The 20,109-nt window shown below is 46.3% G+C and overlaps 2 protein-coding genes across 8 annotated transcripts in view; one reads left to right on the top strand and one right to left on the bottom strand.

The window, feature by feature from the left end:
- Positions 1-480: 480 nt before the first annotated feature.
- On the top strand, positions 481-4,652 carry itgb1bp1 (integrin beta 1 binding protein 1). Of its 4 annotated transcripts, none has more exons than XM_083683569.1 (7): positions 481-583; positions 1,768-1,885; positions 2,383-2,461; positions 2,768-2,898; positions 3,278-3,370; positions 3,632-3,805; positions 4,026-4,652. In XM_083683569.1, exons 2-7 carry the CDS (start codon positions 1,814-1,816, stop codon positions 4,095-4,097), a joined length of 621 nt encoding a protein of 206 aa, XP_083539695.1. In that variant the 5' UTR covers positions 481-583; positions 1,768-1,813; the 3' UTR covers positions 4,098-4,652. The 4 variants fall into 4 exon arrangements, with proteins under 4 accessions (XP_083539695.1, XP_083539696.1, XP_083539697.1 ...); XM_083683570.1 differs by having other exon boundaries at positions 484-583; positions 1,752-1,885; positions 3,632-3,781; XM_083683571.1 differs by having other exon boundaries at positions 484-583; positions 1,752-1,885; positions 3,632-3,789.
- A 642-nt stretch (positions 4,653-5,294) lies between these two features.
- asap2a (ArfGAP with SH3 domain, ankyrin repeat and PH domain 2a) overlaps positions 5,295-20,109 on the bottom strand; it is a 57,070-nt gene continuing 42,255 nt past the window's right edge. The window contains exons 13-28 of one of the 4 annotated variants that reach the window (XM_083683580.1): positions 19,072-19,120; positions 18,720-18,886; positions 17,730-17,863; positions 16,628-16,722; positions 15,636-15,825; positions 14,989-15,074; positions 14,493-14,608; positions 13,580-13,647; positions 13,247-13,360; positions 12,835-13,057; positions 11,475-11,627; positions 11,023-11,167; positions 10,533-10,591; positions 9,850-9,929; positions 8,647-8,766; positions 5,295-8,009 (exon numbers count right to left, since the gene is read on the bottom strand). In XM_083683580.1, the coding sequence (XP_083539706.1) occupies positions 7,935-8,009; positions 8,647-8,766; positions 9,850-9,929; positions 10,533-10,591; positions 11,023-11,167; positions 11,475-11,627; positions 12,835-13,057; positions 13,247-13,360; positions 13,580-13,647; positions 14,493-14,608; positions 14,989-15,074; positions 15,636-15,825; positions 16,628-16,722; positions 17,730-17,863; positions 18,720-18,886; positions 19,072-19,120 (1,874 nt within the window). In that variant the 3' untranslated portion in view covers positions 5,295-7,934. The remainder of the gene's footprint in view (positions 8,010-8,646; positions 8,767-9,849; positions 9,930-10,532; positions 10,592-11,022; positions 11,168-11,474; positions 11,628-12,834; positions 13,058-13,246; positions 13,361-13,579; positions 13,648-14,492; positions 14,609-14,988; positions 15,075-15,635; positions 15,826-16,627; positions 16,723-17,729; positions 17,864-18,719; positions 18,887-19,071; positions 19,121-20,109) is intronic. The other 3 variants (XM_083683581.1, XM_083683582.1, XM_083683583.1) reach the window with 3 other exon arrangements.

Here is a 20,109-nt window from a genome sequence, read left to right as displayed (position 1 = left end):
CGGCTTAGAGGACACACCCTCAAAATATCACCGACATCCTTATTGTTCCGAGAGCATTTCTTACGTTGTCTTAATGTGTTCTTCACTTGAATTTTTGAGTACAATAAGCTGAAAATATGCATTTAGAAAATCTAGAGAATAATAAATGGTCGCACTAGCCTGATGACTCTTACTAGGTGACACATTTCATTTTAAACAAAGTATTCATTTATGTGGTTAATGTGTTACATTACAGTAGGATCTTGCGCGCACGCATCGTTTTGTAATAACGACGCACAAGCGAGTGAAAAGACGTCATGTTTCAAATGTTGAAGTCGAAGTGTGAAAGTTGTATGACATTATGCGGTATGCATTGAATGCCTTCAATTATGTATGAATGATTTCTGCGATATGCGTACACAATGCTGACAGTAAAAACATCTGAGTTACTTTGTCGCGTCCCCTTTAATATTGGGTGGAGCCGTAGAGGAAGTGAAGTGTCAACGCGAGTCTCGCCCAAACTGAAAGAACCTCAGCCCGCTCCTTTGATGAAATAACACCCCAATACAGCCGTAAACTGACTTAGAACAAGTTCCGAACAGAGGTATGCCCTGTGTGTTTGTGCGTAATCCAAGTTTGCCACTTTCTTGAAAAATATACGAGCATTTTCCACCTTTGTGAGCGTGACTTGAGCAGGAGAAGGAGACGCTGTGGGGTACGGGTGTGGGTGGGTGCATTTGTTTATCCTAGCAACGGGTTTCCGTTATACTGGGCATCAATGATTCATTAACAAGTTTGGGACAATAGGCTTTCATTGACCCCTTGTCGGTCCGGAACCGGGGATACGCGCGCCAGGCAGAGTGCGACAAGCGAAAGTGAGCCAGGGGCGTAACCTGTTGATTCTAAATAAATTGAGCAAAGTTTTATTTTTTTCCTAACTTTTTGTGTGGGTGTGTCACTAACAGCCGGATGGTATGCATTTCTCTAGTGTGGGTCAGCTGTTGTCCATTCATTATTGGTCTCTCACTTATTATTATTTTTTTTTTTTTATTTTTTTTTATTATTGACATTTGAGGCAGGTGTGGAGATCACAGAAGTGCCCAAAATGAACGAGTGTTCTACAAGCTATCCACATTGCCTTCTCATTGATTGTCAATGAAAGCAGTGATAAGATCATTGGTTTGTTGTAGACCTTGGTGGATCTGGGGCCCAGGGCCCAGTATTTAAAAAAGTTTAATCTAGATCAGAATGATTGTCTTTTGCGATACAGGTTTAGATCTATCTGGCAGATTTTGAGTAGTATAGGAGAAATTAGCCAGCTCCATCTGTTCCTGGATAGCAAAAAACAATCTGATCTGGATTAAAAGTTTTTAAATACTGGGCCCAGAATATACATAACCTATTGATAATCCAATGTTATCAAATATGTTTTGTTGTACTGTAAATGTAATAATAGATGTAAAATGCACACACTAGGGATGCACATCAACTCTTTTGTTGTTCAGAATATCCAACATTGATAATCTGACTTCATCAAATATGTTTTGTTCTGTACAAATCTGTCAATGTAATAACAGGTGAATAATGGACACATAAGGTATTTACAGTGGGGTCGAGAATAATAGGCCTGACTTATACAGTATCCCCTACGCAGTCATAAAGCCTACAATGTACAATATTGATGGCTTAACAGGATTCAATCAAGATTCCTTTTATCAATGTTGTTGTGACTGAAATAGCAAGACCCTGACAAACGCTGCTGTCTTTACTAGACTGTCCTGCCTACAGGGGAGCTGGGGGCTGGTCTGGAGGGCTGCTGGCGTCATGGTGAAGAATGTTCCGGAAGGTGAAAAAGCGTCACAGCAGCAGCAGCTCCCAGAGCAGTGAGATCAGCACCAAGAGCAAGGTGAGCCGTGTAGTGTAGCGGAGGTGATTTGGAATCACGCTCTCGTGGTGAGGTAATCCTGCCTGCGACCTCTAAGCCCAGATATATAGCCCTCGTACCACAAGGACATCCTTTTGGTATAATGGTCTACGTCTGTGGCATCCATGGGAGAGGTCCCCAGTTTAAAGTTCATACCCTGCTAATTACACCAGATACCAATACTAAAAAGCTCTGGATAAAGTAATCATCCATACTCTGTGGCAGCTGGTAAGGCAGTGTTGTGGATAATGAATACATATGTTTTAGCAAAAGAGGTAGAATTGATCTAATGGAGAAATTGCTCTTCATTTGCCTAAATGCTCTTACTGCACAGCTGTTCCCTCTGATGACGTTTCTGATAGAACTCAGGTCAATGAGCACACACTGTATTTCTACCTATAAAAGCACTCCTAAATGGAATTTGTGCTTCAGGACTCCACTTGACTAATCGTAGCTGTTTTTGTGTCATCCTGTCTCAGTCTGTAGACTCCAGTTTAGGAGGGCTCTCCAGGTCCAGCACAGTAGCCAGCCTCGACACAGACTCTACCAAGAGCTCAGGTCAGAACACCCAACTCGGCTGTATCCTCAATCTCTGAAATGACCCTTGTTTAATGTTCCATATCATGTCCTTTCCTATTATTGATCATAATTTTTTTTTTTAAAAAGATTTTAACAATAATGGGACATATACCAGTCCTATAGCCAGGTCTAATTGGTATTTTATGAGAAAGAAAAGGATTGGCATTACTGAATTGCTTTCAGGCTCAAGTATTAAATCAACATGGAAACATTCATACCTGTTTGCACATGAAGTTTCCTCAGTGTTTTTGACTGATGATTGACAGCTGAACTCCTGGAATGTAGGGAACAGTGCCTCGGAGAGCTGTGCGGAGTTCAGGGTGAAGTATGTGGGAGCCATCGAGAAGCTGCACTTTGACATGAGTAAGACCCTCCAGGAGCCTCTGGATCTCATCAACTACATCGATGCTGCTCAGGTAGGGACCGGGAACGACCCATATAACATGCCATTCATATAGATACATAGATGCATAGGCGCTGGAAGGGTGGGGTGAGGGGGTGGACATGACCACAGAGTCCGTGGACGCCCCGCTGTTCAACTCACCCTTCATAGAGCGTATGGAAATAATATATCTAAAACGATCAAATACATACCCTGCCTTGATGTGGAACATTGCTGTGAAAAGCGGTTGATGATATCAGTGTGGAAAGTGGTTGATGATATCAGTGTGTTTATGCCTACCACTACGTTTGATCATGGTGCTTTTGATGAAGACTGATTGAGTGATATGACTGTTCTCTACACTCCTCTCTATAAATCACACTAATTAAACAAAGTTCCTGTTCCTTTCAAAGCAAGATGGAAAGCTGCCGTTTGTGCCTGGGGAGGAGGAGATGGTGCTGGGTGTGTCCAAGTATGGAGTCAAGGTGGCCTCCATGGACCAGTGTGTGAGTGACTCTGCCTCTCTGTGAAGTAGTACTCACTCATTCAATTACATATCAATTATCAGAGCAAGTGACCTATTCAGGCAATGCAATTTGCCCTTTTGTAATGCAAATCAACAGTATAATGAAATGGTTTATAATTTGACATATATTCCCCACATTGTGAGCTACATAATTAAGTTCAATTGAGTTCAAATGAACCTTTTTACATGTTTTAAAGCATCGTGTGTTGCATTGTATGAACCCGTTGCTCTGTCTCTGTAGGACGTGCTCCACCGCCACCCTCTCTACCTGATCGTCCGTATGCTGTGTTACGATGACGGCCTGGGGGCAGGGAGGAACCTCCTGGCCTTGAAGACCACTGACGCCAAGCAACAGGAGTGCAGCATCTGGGTTTACCAGTGCAGCAGTGCGGTGAGAGTGTGTGTGTTTGCGCATGTGCGTACAATTTAAAAGCTCTGTGGTAATGGTAGCGGTTAGGGTTTAGGGTTTAGGGTTAGGGTTTAGGGTTTAGGGTTAGGGTTAGGGTTTTGATAGTTAAGAGCAGTATTAAAACTCTACTCTAAGTGAATGACTCAGACGGTGGACTGTCAGTTCTTCTGGATCAGGGCATCTGCCACATGATTAAACGTCTCTCTTCTCCTCCGCCTCTCTGCAGGAGCACGCCCAGGCCATCTGCAAGGTGCTGTCTGCCTCTTTTGACTGCGCGCTGACATCCGAAAAGTCCTGAAAGAAAATCCCAAGTCTCCAACCAATCGGGAGCCCAGGTCTTAGTTTACAGCAGGGTCACATGACTTACCCAGCATGCTCTGCACCACCTCCCACCCCTCACCATTCACCTGTCAGAAGAGTACTGATCGTTGTATTGTTTTAATGTAACTTAATCTTATTTAATGTAAATACACAGTATACAGGGACCTCAGTGCATGTCTCCCATAAGGTAGGGCTTGGAAAGTGGGCGGCAGGTATTTAGGTTTCTAATAATAATAATGTTGCATCCAGAGACCTTCATTGATCTCCTTTGTTAAAGTGGCTCCTTTGGAAAGTGGTTATGGTGGTACACCACAGTCACTGTCTTATCGATCCACCATGGAGCACATAAGACCATCACAAAGATGCTGTAGACCCCCCTTCCCTTCTCTCTCCTCTACACACCAACGGGATGAGTTGGGAGTTTGACCCCCCCCCCCCTCCCACCCTCCCACCCCCAATACCTCTTCTCCTTTACTCTTTGATCCCAGATCGGATCTGTTTAATACGGTACAATAAAGGAATGGAATTTTAATTGATCATTGTGGAGTATTATTTTATTCCTTTCCTGCCCTTTTGCCCTTCAAACAGCTCATGTCAGATTCATCGTTGCCATGGCTCGGCCGGCCTGGCAGGTATATATATATATTCCCGCCACGCTGAATTATGATGGCTGTGTTTCCTCCCCAGCTGTGTTGGACAGGAGTCTTAAATACTTGAGGTTTATGAAGTGTCTGCCCAGCAGGGCCAGGTCTGGGGCTAGGGCCGGCAATGGAGCTGGGGGAATGTGAGGGAGTGACCTTGAGGTACAGGTTAACCCTGTCAATTCACTGTTAGTCAGATCAAAAGCATTCTGCATCACATACTGGCCCCCATTGGTTCAGTTCAACCCCTGGATGTAGCCCTGGGCCCCTTGACATAACATTAGAAGAACCATGCTATGCTCTTCTGAAGGGATAACCAAACACTTTACATTATGTGTTGCTTCCATTCCTTAGTTATTGTTATAGTGAACTCTGTTGTTATATACAATAATAGTAATTGAATTGTCCAGCAGAGGGAGATCTTGTTACAATACAGAACACTGGATAGGCTTTATACAGGTGACACACTTAGTTATTTTGCATCCAAGTTTCTCAGTTTAGACAAGGATAGAGAAACAAAAATAACACAAGGAATTATTTCATATTTTATTATTCCAGTTTCAGTTTCCCATTTATTTGCACAATTAGGTTAGAATCAATGCAGTGATCCACAGTCAACGAGTGTGAATGGAATAGCTTCTCAGTCTTGGTGTGTGTATATTCTCTACTTGTAATATGTCTCGTCCTAGTACTACTGCAGTACTAGTCTACATACAGACGACCAGCTGGAGTACAATCTGGCAACCGCGGGCACGCGTCACCACAGTGCATTAAAAGACAGTTACTGCCATGGTTAACTCTTCTTTTTTTACATTTAAATATCAACAAACAAACAAAAACAAAAAAATCTAAACCTATTTACATGTACAGATGAACCATCCTATTTCCAGTGAGTTAATATGTGGGAATAGTGTGGCAGGTTGGTTTTACATGCATTCATCTCTCCTCTCATCTCCTGTCGTTCAATCACAATGGAGGGTACGTGTCACTCAGATTCAATGTCAAACAACAACACATATATAGAGAGAGATAGTTGCTCTGCAACCAAAATGAAGTTAATTACATAAAATGCTCTGTAAGAATTTTCATTTTAAAACATCTAGTCTCGTTATGATGGGTTCTAAGGAGAATAGAGAAGCAGGGTAGTTTGAAGCTGTAGAAGGCTAGTGAGTCATGGTTGTCTGTCCTTCGACCTTGGTTGATTCTAGCTGAAGCCAGTCGTCGGTGAGGGATGTGGTTTTCTAAACTGAACAGACTGTGTGCGTGTGTATTTGAGTACGGGTGAAAGAGTAAGAGACTAGCTGCATTGGACATCTACAGACTCAGTTCTGCTGGTAAGAGCGACAGACTAAGATGGTCTGTGTGCCTGTGGAGGGCAACTGCCACCTCCCTTACCGGGGCATATTGTCTAAGGTATGTACTTCATTTACACCTGTACAATCACTGTATCTGTGGTGTGCATTATTGTCCGATCCATGTGTGTTTGTGTGTGTGTGTGACATTTGGAAGCTGCTGTCCTGTCCGCCATAGATGAAAGGCTAATAACAACACAGACCTGGAGGTCCTGAGACCTCATACATAAAACCTCTTTGTTCCCCTCACTTCACCCTTCCTCTCCTGCTGTGTAACATGATGCACACCCACCACAGACAAGAGAGGCCAGACAGGACACACACACACACACACACACACACGTTTCCTGCTCTCTACAGGAGCAAGCGGCAGGTCGAGGGAGGAGTGTAGACACCCTGAGGTGAAAACAAAACACCACCAGCCACACACAGGAAGATAACAGTTCAACTGAAGGTGAATTGAGTGATCCTGTGAATGAGTGACAGATCCCATGCAGCTAAAGATGGTGAAAACCCACACGTTTCACTGACAACAGCCACATGGTCTAGAATAGCAATAATGAGGCATTTGATAAGACGTGTGTGAAATCAGGAAGCATATCAGTGGTTCAAACACTAATAGAAGCTACCATGAATTTGCTACCACACCACACTGTGTAGAGCTGTATTAGGCCCATATCAGAGATGATATGTTGTAGAATATATGGGTCTTAGCAGATATGTGACTGACGTGTTAAAGCTGTCCTTGCGTGTCTACCACAGAGGTGTTGTTTATCATAACAGAGTGCTGTGCAGCTTCCATATTAGACTGTCCTCCGCTCCTTCATGCTCGCTGGTGCTCATTGAAATCAGGAGCAGACAAGACAGTTCATGCTGAATTATTGTCTATTGTCAGGTCCTCGTGAAATACCCCTCACTGATTCTATATGACACACTGACACACATACACACATATACACGCGCACACACACACACACACACACACAGTAGTGAGCCAGCCTGGGTTCTCCCAGGTGTGATCAGTTGAGGCCTATTTATATACACTGCAACCCCCTTTCGTTACCACAGCCTGCCTGGAAATGGGGACAGTGGAGTGCCCCCTAGGGGAAGGCTCCTAGCATATTCCTGGGTTAGCACCATTACGAAAAAGTTTGCCTCCGCACTGGAGTCCTAGAAAGTTTCTATGTCAGTTATGAGTCTTAGATTGTTCACCCTTGAACCATGCAGTTATGGAATGTAAGCATATTGACTATATTCACATGAATAATTAGTGAGAGAAACCCTAAAGATATGCATGACTGTAGTCTACCATCTGTTCCTGGTGAAAGAACTTTCTGTACAATTCACATGAACAGAAAAGAGCTGGGTGAAATACTGTGAATAGAACCTTCTTTTTGTCAACCTTCTTTTTGTCAATAGTCTTCTTTATGTTGCGACCAGGATTAAATAAGTGGAAAGTGCATTTATTGCAAGAGGTCACTTACTACAATCACTTTTATATGTTGATGTCTTTTTTTTCAGGAAAATCTAAAAACTGTTAGTTCCATGAGCCTCGAGGGCTTGGACTAAAGAGAGTGACATTCCTGTTGTGGGTCTGTTGTCACAGCAACTCCCACACTGTGCTGTAGCCATAGCAATGGCTAACACTTGTCCTTCTTTAGATGTGTCAGTGCAGGCACAGGCTTGACGACGATGATGATGATGAAGATGATGATGAAGATGATGATGATGCCACACACCAGTAGACATGATGAGCTGGAGGGTGTTTTCATCCTGGGCCGGTCCCTGTGACCTCTGATGACCTAGGCAGACCTTTGACCTTCAGTCCACGATGAAGTGTACAAACGTGACAGGGAAAGCTCCTCTTCTCATTGGCTCTCCTTCGATGTGGCCCAGCTGTGAGACAACAGAGGAGAGATGCAACGTTACTGACTAACAATAGATACAACACTGGCACTGGAAGGCAGACAGTAAGCAACACGGTTGACTTCAACCACTTATTCGGTTGCGTCAACCCAGGCATGTGCCCTTTAAAAACTGCCATTAAAGTCAGAGGAGAGACTGGAAGGCTGATGTTTGGGGATTTGGATCAGGCATCTACACAGAGATCCACAGAGAATAAGAGACTAAATACGGTCATATTTGCAGAGGTGGGTTTGGGAAAAACAAGTTGCAGCTGGTCATTATTCAGACCAGGGGCTCTGCAGAGGAAGGAAGGCAGGCGGGGGAAGGAGAGGGGAGTGGGATGCGGTGGGAGGGGGGGGGGGGGGGGGGGTTGCAGAATGAGGTCATCGCTTTGTGCCGTGGCCACCATGGTTACTGGCACATGCTCAGTGGACACTGTGTGAATGGGCCAGATTAGGACCAGAGCTGGACTGGATTGTTTCTGCTCTGGCTATATACATGAACTCACAATGAGGACACACACTGAACGCACACATCCACTCAATCTCTCCTTCTCCTGTGTGCGCACACACACACACACACACACACACACAACTCTGCCGTCAGTATAGAGCGGAGGTCTACTCACCCACCACTCTTGGTCCTCCTCCCCGTCCACCACTATGACCTCTCCCTCAGAGAAGGTCAGCTCGTCTGGGTTGTCTGCAGAACAGTTGTAGATGGCCTTCACCCTCTTAGGCCTCTGCTTCTGAAACAACAAGGCCACTTCAGTCCTACGCAGAGAGACAGGCAGGTGCACATGCAGTTTCTTTGAAAGGTCCGGCCTGCTTAAAGAGATGCTACGCATCGCATTCCATCATATCTCGACTTAAGTGTTGACTGTATCGTTCATGATATAATGTTAATCCATTTCTTATCTCGTTAGACGACACAGTCCTCTGTTTAAGGCCAACAAACGTTTGCACATTATTTTGCTCTTGCTCATGGTCGTAGGGAAGTGTGTCCCTTTGTCCAATCAGGTCAATTCTTGACATTTATTTCTATAATAAATGTCAGCATTAATTTTAGAACTAGTGGCTGAAAATATACACACATCATGTAGCTTCTCTCTAACTCATCTCTGGACAAGAAGCATCCCTGGGGGGGGGGGGGGGGGGTAGCTGTAGCCTGGGAATAATCCAACTAGCACTCAATCCTACGTTACTTTGGTTTATTGCATTCCAGTGTGTATTTGTGAGGTAAATAATACGGAAATGCAGGACAGTGTCTTTCACCAGGAGGACTATCTGTCCTCACCCCTTAGGAATGTTCACCGCCCACCTTACACACTACTGATTTCTAGGCAATGCTGCATTAGACATCTGCAGTCAATCACGAGCCCATAGACACAGCACAGCGTCTGATCGGTGAGATCAGAGAGCTCAAATTGTTGGCAGTGCACCCACACTCGACTAACTTCTCCCCCTGATCTGACAGGAGTTTAGATAGTGAGAGGGAGGGAGGGAGAGAGAGAGAGAGAGGTGAGAGATAGAGAGAGAGAGAGAAAGGGGGAGAAAGAGACAGAGAGAGAAGAATAGGTTTCCCCATGAGCATATATTATACACAGTTCACTGTAGCTCTTCTTCATTGCAGTGTGTGTTCTCTATGCGGTACAGGAAGGAAGTGGACAGCACAGCATGGAAAGCACCTATAGACAATACATAGTGCAGAGGCGTTGTGAGACCAGTAGACCAGCTCAGATACAGAAGTCAAAAGTTCTGTCTGTCACGGTCCAACGACAAAACAACAACGGATAAAGCACCAAATAAGGTCAACGGTAGGGGAGACATACCGGATAGGCCTTCCTGGGCATGGGGGCGGGGGGGAGAGATTGACCTATCGAATTCTGGGGGCATCCCGGCACTTCCTTAGCTGTGGGAAGCAACAGGAAATGACATCAGTACACAAACATTAATGTTCCACAGACCTCAGAAATCCCAGAAGCAGCTTGGCTGGAGGCTATTCGCAGATTACATTGCACTTATCTGTTTATGCTTTAATTTCTCCATATTATTTATCATCATGCTTTAACAGACATTATACATTAGTGACATTAGTGAAAACAAGCGTTATGATTGGCCGAGAGGCGTTCGATGCCACGATTTAATAACAATAACGCCACGGTTGAATCACCTATTATGATATTCCTACGCCGCAGTAGATTTGTGTATCACATTCCCTTGACAGCGTTTGTAGTTTTGGGAACTATATTGCTCTTTCACAATCTATGACAAAATAAATACTTAACGCATTGTTTTCTTGTCACAATTTTCTGATTTGTTGTGCAACTGTTGTTTCAAAGCAATAATGCCCTCTAGGTCTTGATTTATCGTCAATATTCAGTCACTTGGGGCTTGCCTCCTTGTGCCTAACAACTCCCTCTATTTACGATAAATCACGGCCTCTCGGGCATTATTAGTTAAGTGTACTGTATTACGGACACCCCATAAATCAAAGTCTCTTTGTCAATCTTACCTGGTCTTTCAATGGACCCGGTTCGAGTTGGAGGGCCTTTGTTGAAGCTTTTGTCCGTGCTGCAAAACACAAACACAACCTTAAATTCAGCTGCTGCTTGAAGTTTTCACTCAACACACACTCATTTCCCCTCCAGTACAGTATATCTCCCTTTGACAGTGTGGAAATTAATGAACTGGCAAACCACAAACCCCCTGTAGGGTATTTTCCCTTCCCACAAGGTGAATATTGCCTATGCACATCAAGGCAAAACACTCAGCTCGAGGCAGTGCACATCTGTGAGAGAGTGTGAGAGAGTGTGTGTGTGTGTGTGTGTGTGTGTGTATATATACATACACACACAGGCATGTATTTTGTCTGTAGGTGTGTGAGTACACTAGTCCAGTCTTGGGGGGTAGCAGGTAGCACTCTGGTGTGTGTGTGTGTGTGTGTGTGTGTGTGTGTGTGTGTGTGTGTGTGTGTGTGTGTGTGTGCGCGCGCGCGCACGCACCCTGCAGGAGACTTGGGCGGATGGGCTCTGTTGTGGGACTGGCCTGTCCCTGGGGGTCCCTGGCCTGTCTTAGACTGGAGGTTCATGGCCTCCATCACACTCACTGTCTTGGCCACAGGAGGAGGGGGGTTCACAGGCCCAAGACCTGGGGGGTAGAGAGAGAACTTAGATAAACACATAACTTCCTTACTTCCTTCCTTAAGTCTTTTCCTTACTTTTCTTATCTAAACTATCAAATGTTTTTCTCAGTGTCTCCTTTGCCTGGGCAACATAGCATTTTCTATGTATAAAATCTGTATACCATTTATATGTAATACATGCCAATAAAGTTTTCTACTCAATATACATTTATCAATCCGTACCATCATTTTGTGCATATGTTGGGGACATACTGCATTTTGACAATGATATCCTCAGACAACGAGTCCTCCAGCTGGGGTAGGGGTACATACCTGTGGTAGAGGTGACCCTCATGGGGGGTATAGGAGGGTGCATGTTGGGGGGGTCTGAGGAGGACCTCTGTCGACCCCCCAGGTCTATAGAGCCAGGCTTCCACCCAGACGACCCTGAAGACTGGACCATCCCACCCAGACCTGCCAACTGGACTGTAACAGAGGGAGGGGGGTGGGGAGAGGGAGGGAGGGAGGGAGGGAGGTGTGGAAGGTGAGGGAGAGGGGGAAGGGGATGAGAGAGGGGTAGAAAGAGACAGAGAGAGAGAATGTTTGACGCAAGGAACATGTGCTGTGAACGCAAGGCGACTTCAGTTGAGTGTAATTGAGAAAGACAGCGAGAGAGGCAGAGAATGTGTAGAATGCAGAGTGCAGTACAAGCGGAGAACTGCCATGAGAGATCTGCTTGTATCTGCTCCAGTCCTGGCTGGGCTCCAGAACACCACTAATAACACTAATACTGCCTGTACTGTCAGAACAGGAGGAACACAAACCCTCAGATAGTTCGATACTACAGGCTGCTCTGGAGATAGTGAGTAGATTCCCATAGAGGCAGTCCAGAGCTGAAACAATGTCTTTAAGACCTTACAGCTTAGGTGTGGTCTACAGCTACAGTACTGGTTACAGCACATCAAGCAGCTTCACCAGTTGTTGGGATGGTTGTAAACCGTGAGGCGTTGGCCTCAGTCAAACTCCAACTGAGACAAATCAGGAAATCAAGCCACTGAAAGTCAACTCATCATTTGGACATGAACACTATTTTCCAACGTGAATGAGTCTCAATCGATTTGAGTCGAAACAGAAATAGATTTCATCTGGAAAGCAAGTCTGCCTCTGGTTATAGATTTATGTGAAGCGATATTTAGGATTTGAGAACTTTCCGGAAAACTAGCTCACCCCTCCTGTTCCAATGTGACCGTCCCTGCTCCCCGCTCTCTACCCACAGTCCTCTGCTCAAATAGGTCAGAGCACCACACGAGTCACTCTAGAGCCAGGCACTAATTAGCCAGGGCCATCTCTATCAACTGTCTCTGGCCAAATGAGATGTCTCCATTTTGAAATGATCCTTATGGGCACGTACAGTACTATAAATATCACTCCCGAAATATGGCAAAGCGAGAGGTTAGACATGGGTTGACTTCTCCTGGATCATGTCCATCATCCTCAACCAGGGGCATCCGTTTTCAAACGGAGACGGTATTCCAACAGCGCCTGCAATGTCATGGACGACATCATCTTCTAAACGTTCTTAGATGTCGCAAAATGTCGCCTTATTATGAATGGACCTGTTTATTGCAGTTCATTAGTAAAGGTTGATGACTATTACACAGACCTGCTAGATGATAAGTGAAGCCAAACATACCTATGTTCCGGGGGGGCAGTGGGGGTGCGGAGGCGGTGGTGGGTCCCCCGGGTGTAGGGGGGCTGGCGTTGAGGATGGTGCCGTAGGTCTCGTTGTTGACCAGGTTGGGGATGTATGTCCGCTGCTTGTCCTTGGCGAGGGAGGCGGGGCTGGGCTGGAGGTGGGCGTTGCTGCCCGGTGTGTAGCAGCTGACTGGACGCTCTTCCCGCCGATGGGGGCTGGGCTGAGGGCAGGTGTGTGTGTGTGGGGGGGGGGGGGGGCAAGGGTTAGACGTGTCTCCAGACTATGCTTTGTCACCATACATTCATACCCTGTGGATTGTATGTAACCTGTGTTATTATTCACAGGAAATATACTATAATGTGTGTGTGTATGTGTGTGTGTGTGTGTGTAATCAGAAGTGTGTTCTCACCCTCACCTTCTCATCCAGGTCCTCGTCACTCTCATCCATGTCTTCATGGTGCAGACGCCACTCGTACTCCACGTGCACATGGGCATTGAACTTTCCAGCTAATGCCTGGTTCAGCTACACACACACACACACACACACACACACACACACACACATACACACACACACACACACACACACACAGTGACTAATGGCTCCTACACAACTTTAAAGATAATGGGAGTCTGCTGAGTGATAAATGATAGATCACTAGGAATCTAGGCACACACACACACACACACACACACACACACACACACACACACACACAGGCAAATAGAGCAACAGACTCACCAGCTCTTCACACTGCAGGTGTTTCAGTCTCCTAGCGATGTCCAGCGGGGTCTCCCCAGACTCATTAGCTACAGAGCAACATGATGAAGCGTGTGTAAATAACACATAAGCTACACGCTCCCCCTCGACATTTAACAAGATCAAAACATCAAAGCTGAGCGCTGACATGTAGCAGGGACACAATTAGCCTCCCTAAGCCTCGACAGATGTAGATATCCACACCCACTTCACCAGGCTGTCAACACAATTCTGCCCTATAGCTCTAGGCTGCCAGGAAAGCCCTATGGCTTGGCGGGACACACACACACATTTCTCCCCTCTCTCTCTGTCTCTCTCTCACACTCACACACGCACACACACACACACACACGCCATGACCTCCCTGTTCTTTTGTCAACTGTGATGCTGGAGACGCATAATTAGCAGGTTTCCCACACTAAAGCGTCTTGGTTTCCTCCTCTGCCTCTCTGTTATCAAGGGCTGCTTGTGTTTGAAGCAGAGAGATTGGGGCTGTTGTGAGAAAGTGCTGTCAGGATCTATTGGCAGACCCAAAGCCCCTGGGAACTCAGCCTAGAACAGGCAGGTCCACGGGGAGGGGGAGGGTGTGTGTGTGTGTGTGTGTCCGGTATGGGTGTGTGTGTGTGTGTGTGTGTGTGTGCGTGCATGTGTGCGTTCATAACCAATTAACTTTCTTTTGGCAGTCTCTGAGTCTCCTGGTTTCATAACCAAAGCCGATGTTAATTTGACTCATACATCACCGAATTCATTGACACCAAGTAACAGTAAACAGGAAGTCTTTTCCGTCGATTCTCGAGCATCTGTTGCTTCCATGTCGTTGCCTGCCCAGACGTCCTACTGTGACTCCCCCGCTGAGGAGGGGTACGGTCCAGGCTGTTGTGCTGCCGTCTCTTACCTATCTCTATGGAGGCTTTGCCCCGCAGCAGCAGCTTGAGACACTCGCTGTTGTCCGTCAGGCAGCAGTAGTGCAGGGCCGTGCTGCCTTTGGCCGTCTGCTTGTCCAGGTTGACGCTGGCAGGGGACACAGGGGGGGAAGGGAGGCACAGGGTTCGCGTTAGCTAATCTCGGGGGACCAGACTCTCCCACAGCGATAGTAGCCTGGGTACGAGGTTAAGGCAGGGGAGGCTGGTGGAGGCAGAAGTCAAAGGACAGGCTCCACCAGCCTCCCCTGCCTTAACCTTGTACCCAGGCTACTATTGCTGCGGAAGTATCTGGCACGATAACTGAGGCCCAAAGTTTGTATTGGTCATGTAGTGGTTATGTGGTGAGGAAAAACTCCTGGCCCTAGTTATGACTGCTAATGTCCATCTATGATATGTTTAAACCACACCCGATACCACAATGTTTTGTTTTTTTTGGTTCTCTTTCTTTCTTTTCATCTGACTCCTTACCTGTTCTGAGTGAGGAAGTCTACGATATGGAGAGACGTCCTGTCCACCAGTCTGACCGCTAGGTGAAGAGCCGTCTCCCCTTGTTCCTGAAACACGCAAACATCAGACACCAAATGGAAGGGTTACTGACACCTGAGGCAAACACTGGGACTTTGATCACAGTCTTCACATGCTGTATTGCCCTGCTTTGATCAGCTGCTCAGCCAATTGGCACCGGTAGTGGTGGGTCTGAACACCAGCCAGCAGGCGATTGATGTTCTAGAGTTTTATTTATTTACACTACAGTGGAATTGCTGTTATTCTCAGCCAAGAAGGAAAAAAACATCCATTGCATTGCTTTCATCAATCCAATGTATTTCTTAGATCAAGGTTTTGTTTGTTTTCATGTTTGATTTTGGACTGATTTGAAGTTAATTTCCTATTAACCGCCACATCCCTGACATAAGACAATGAGACTAAAGCGACCTTCCTGACCAACATCCCATTGACAGCCAGACGAAGTCAAAGCCAAAACCGAACCTAACCTTAACCTTAACCCTAACCTAATGTGGACTAATTCTGACATTTAGCATTGCTTTGCTGGTCAGACGTGTCTCCTTAGTTTTCCCTGACATAACAACCCCCCCTGCCCATCCCAGAATACTCACGTGTCCGTTGGCGAGGGGGATGGGCTCCATCAGGTCCACTCCCTCAGCGTACACTTGGATGAGAGAGAAGATGTCTCGGGCCTTGACGGCGTCACACAGCGTGTGGAGTTTGGACGCCCCGTCCGGACACTTCCTCCTGGCGAAGCGCTTCTCTGTGTACTTGGCCGTGATGAAGTCCTTCCTCGCCTGCCTGCAGGACAGACACAGAGATGCAACCAGACTGTAGACATACCCGCTCATCCTGGAGCTGAACTTTTGCACACAAACAAATAACAAATATAACGTTTTCCCCCCTATCTGTAGCACTGTGACTGCTTGTGGCGCTTATTCTCCTAGGTTACTTGCGACGATTGTGTATGTATAGTTGTTTTACTTACTTTAGACAAATGTACTTATTGTAAGTCGCTCTGGATAAGAGGGTCTGCTAAATGATTAAAACGTCAATGTAAATAACAATGACTCAAATGTGTGAGTGTGTGTGTGTGTGTGTCGTCTGGGCGGTTGAGAGAAGAGCAGCAGACACTGTCATTGGTTTCCTTGAGCTGTAATAAATCTGAGCTGAAAAGGGCTTATTACTACATTTATAATTATTATTATGAAGGGTTTATTATTACATGTATAATTATTATTATAAAGGGCTTATTATTACATTTATAATTATTATTATAAAGGGCTTATTATTACATTTATAATTATTATTATAAAGGGCTTATTATTCCCTCAACCTGCTTCTTAATGAAACATGATTCAGCTATTGATGCCTTCCCTATGGCGCCATTCATTGTAAATGGGTATGAGTGTGTTTCAGTGGTGACGTGATAAAAGGTCACTCTGAGGTCACACACCCATCTTCTCAACCAACCAGAACTAGCCATGGGAGGGAGGGGGAGAGGGAGAGAGATAGACTTTTTAATGCTCTTTATTGAGACATCATCACTTAAAAAATATCACACCTAATGAGAGAGAGAGAGAGAGAGAGAGAGATAACTTACATGTCACTAGCAGGGTTGGGTTTGACCACATCTTCAGCAGATAGACAAGCCTCCATGATCTCGTTAAAGCCTGCATTCCCCACATTCTTGGCCAGCTGCATGGTCGAACACACACACACACACACACACACACACACAGTCTATAAAAGTGCAAATGAGTCTCCTATCTTAGAGCTCTCCAGAGGGTAATATGCATTTATCTCAGGGCCATTTCCTCTGCTGTACCACTTCAGCGTGTGTGTGTGTGTGTGTGTGTGTGTGTGTGTGTGTGTGTGTGTGTGTGTGTGTGTGGTGTGTGTGTGAGAGTGTGTGTGTTTATGCGCATAACACCCATCTCATCATGGCAAGATCTGGAACATCTAACGAGGGTCGTAACTCTAAATTAGAGGACAATGAAAACACTGCAGCATTTCACAACGATTCATGGGCGATAAAATCCTAATTGGGATTTAATCCTCATAAAGGCAAATTGATATTAGAAAACCCCAATAAAATGTAAAGTATTCATAGTGGAAACAGGCTCCAGAACTCTCTAACCGGGTCTGTGGTCCCAGCGGAGCGAAGCAGAGGGAAGGAGAGATCAGCAGAACCAGGCCAAGGGCGTTGTCATGCCTGGCTCTCTCCTACAGCACCGGCTCTAAATCATGATGAACTTCACCATCTGATAGCTGGCCGAGGGTTCTGGCTCAAAAGGAGCTCGTTCTGCTTGTTTCGACGATAAACAACATGGCTGCCGTCCATCACCTGTTCATCATTTCAGTCAGGACACTTTAATGATTGTTTAATGAAAACGGTAATACGTTTAAAGTTGTTTAAGTGTAATTGGATAGCTCCGCTCTGTATAGCTCCCAGCCTGTTGAAAAACATTAAAATACAAAATAACATCGGCAGGGAGCCCAATAACTTATCAAACCCCCCGTAGGGAGGTTAAATACAGAGCGGCTGGGGGGACGACCAATAGTAAAGTGCCCGCCTGAACTAATGCAGACTTCATACATGGGCCGTAGATGGGGTGAGATGTCATCCCCATGCAACATGAGTGAAAAACAGTATAAAAAATTGTATTAATGCAAAACATGATTATTATTATTATCATAATTACCAAGAGTTCTGAGGTGCTGAGCACGTCCAGCGTGAGAGACTGGATCCTGGAATAGTGGACACCCAGCTCTCTGTGGATCCCAGAACATTCTATACAGGTGAGGATGCCCAGGTTGGTCGAGAGCCAGGTGGGGTCTGAGAGAGGGAGGGGAAGAGGGAGAGGGAGAGAGAGAGAGAGAGAGAGAGAGAGAGAGGGGGGGAGAGAAAGGACACAGGACAGGTAAATAGGTAACACACAACGTCCTTGAGAAGGCAGTGCCTGGGGGGGGGATATATTTCTAACAGGGAGTTAACAATGCCTCTTGACATCTCCTCTGCAGCGCTGCAGGGCGCTGCTGTGGAACTTTAATAGCAGGCTCCAGGGCATTCCTCCTCTCCTACTGGACAATGTCATAGCAGTGACCGCTTCACTGTTAATCAAGTCTGACCTAAATCCTCCACTTTCTCTGTTAGAGCTTCCCCTTGCTATGCAATCACTCTCTCAAACATGGCTGCACTCCCGGCCCATCCAGACAATCAGGCCAGCTTAGCAAGCTAGTTCTCCGGCTAATCGGGTGGAGGAGCTGGAAAACAGAAATGAAATGCAGTGGCTCGTGGGCGTGGTGGCGGAGGGGGGTTAGGGATGGAAGCGTCCTCTCGCCTGATTGGCTGGAATGGGGGAGCGCGCAGAGAGAGAGAGAGAGAGAGAGAGAGAGAGGCAGTCATAGGACTTCTCTCAGAACAGTTGACATACTCATAGCTGACGGTGTGTAATGACAATTTCACCAAACTATAATACAAAACGTATTTGTGGGAAAGTTGCCTACTGCTGCTTTAAATGTGATGGAATTTTTCCTCTCCAACAAACAACATATAAATGGGACATGATTTCCTTTTCTATAACGGTTTGTACCTCTCGCTGTGTGTGTGTGTGTGTGTGTGTGTGTGTGTGTGTATGTGTGTGTGTGCGTGTGTGTGTGTGTGCACGCGTGTGTTATTCCGGGACACTCACTGGGCGCTCCGCAGTCGCAGCAGACGTCGTTCCCCGTCATCCTCTTCACCTCTCCCAGGATGGCCTTGGTCAGCTCCTGGACGATGTTGTTCTCCCCCACGTGCTGGTCGCCCTTGAAGGCATTATTCAACGCTTCCTCCTTACTGTTCTGTAGCACTGAGATCCATCTGGGAGGACGGGAGGATGGGGGAGGGGGGGAAGGGGGGGTTGAGGACAAGGTCAGTGTCGGGTGAGAGTTGGGAAATTAGTCAGTTGTGTGTGGAAAGAGGTAGAAGGGATAAACAGGATATGATTGATGGCACATGCGCGCGTGCACGCACGCATTTCTACGAAGGAAGGAACTGACACTTACATCTGGCAATCTGGATCGTCCTCCGCCTGGAAATGATATGTTCTGTCATCTAAAAGAGAGGGGGAGAAGGAGAAGGAGAAGGAGAAGGAGAAATGGGGAGGGAGGGGGAGGGAGAGAGGAAGAAGGGAGTAATAGGGGTGGGTCAGACATGCAGAGAAACAAGTGTATTAATAAAAGGAATGAGAGATTATAAAAGCTGTGAGCTATTCCTTTCCCCGAGGATATACGGTACAGTGCACCTCAAAGCACCTTGACAGCTGAGAGATCTGACACTCACAAACAGAGTTTCTCTCTCCCTCCACAGACCTAACACAGCACATTAACATGGAGGGGAGAGAGGGAGAGAGAGAGACAGAGGGAGGGAGGGGGTGGAGAGAGAGAGAGACAGAGGGAGGGAGGGGGTGGAGAGAAAGAGGGAGGGAGGGAGGGAGAGAGAGAGAGAGAGAGAGAAAGAGAGAGAGAGAGGGAGGGAGGGAGGGGGAGAGAGAGAGAGAGAGAGAGACAGAGGGAGGGAGGGGGTGGAGAGAGAGAGAGACAGAGGGAGGGAGGGGGTGGAGAGAAAGAGGGAGGGAGGGAGGGAGAGAGAGAGAGAGAGAGAAAGAGAGAGAGAGAGAGAGGGAGGGAGGGAGAGAGAGAGAGAGAGAGAGAGAGAGAGAGAGAACGAAAGAGCAAGTGAGAGAGAGAGAGAGAGAGCATCAGCATCTGGTGCTTGCTCTACAGTAAGCCCCGTCATATCCTGCAGTAATAATAGCCCTGTGCAGAACCAAAGCTGCCTCACCTCTCTCTGAGAGTAGGGTGACAGGAGCACCGACTGTGTGTGTGTGTGTGTGTGTGCGCGCGCGCTCGGATAACGTAACTCCTCAGTAAAGCTATACACCCATCCAAAAACCTTGCTTTGAAGAAAGAAGAATGTGTGAATTCAGGACAGGGGGAAAAAAACACTCCCTACCTCCAAATCCCCGGCTTCCAAGGCACAGGGGAAGCGTTCGTAAGATAAAAAGGTAGAAAAGAAGCTAAAATATTCAGAGCCTGACTGTT

This window comes from Argentina silus, assembly GCF_951799395.1.
Source record: "Argentina silus genome assembly, chromosome: 13".
In the NCBI taxonomy this organism is placed as follows: domain Eukaryota; kingdom Metazoa; phylum Chordata; class Actinopteri; order Argentiniformes; family Argentinidae; genus Argentina; species Argentina silus.
Note: the sequence above shows the minus strand (reverse complement) of the source record. Positions and strands in the feature narration are given on the sequence as shown.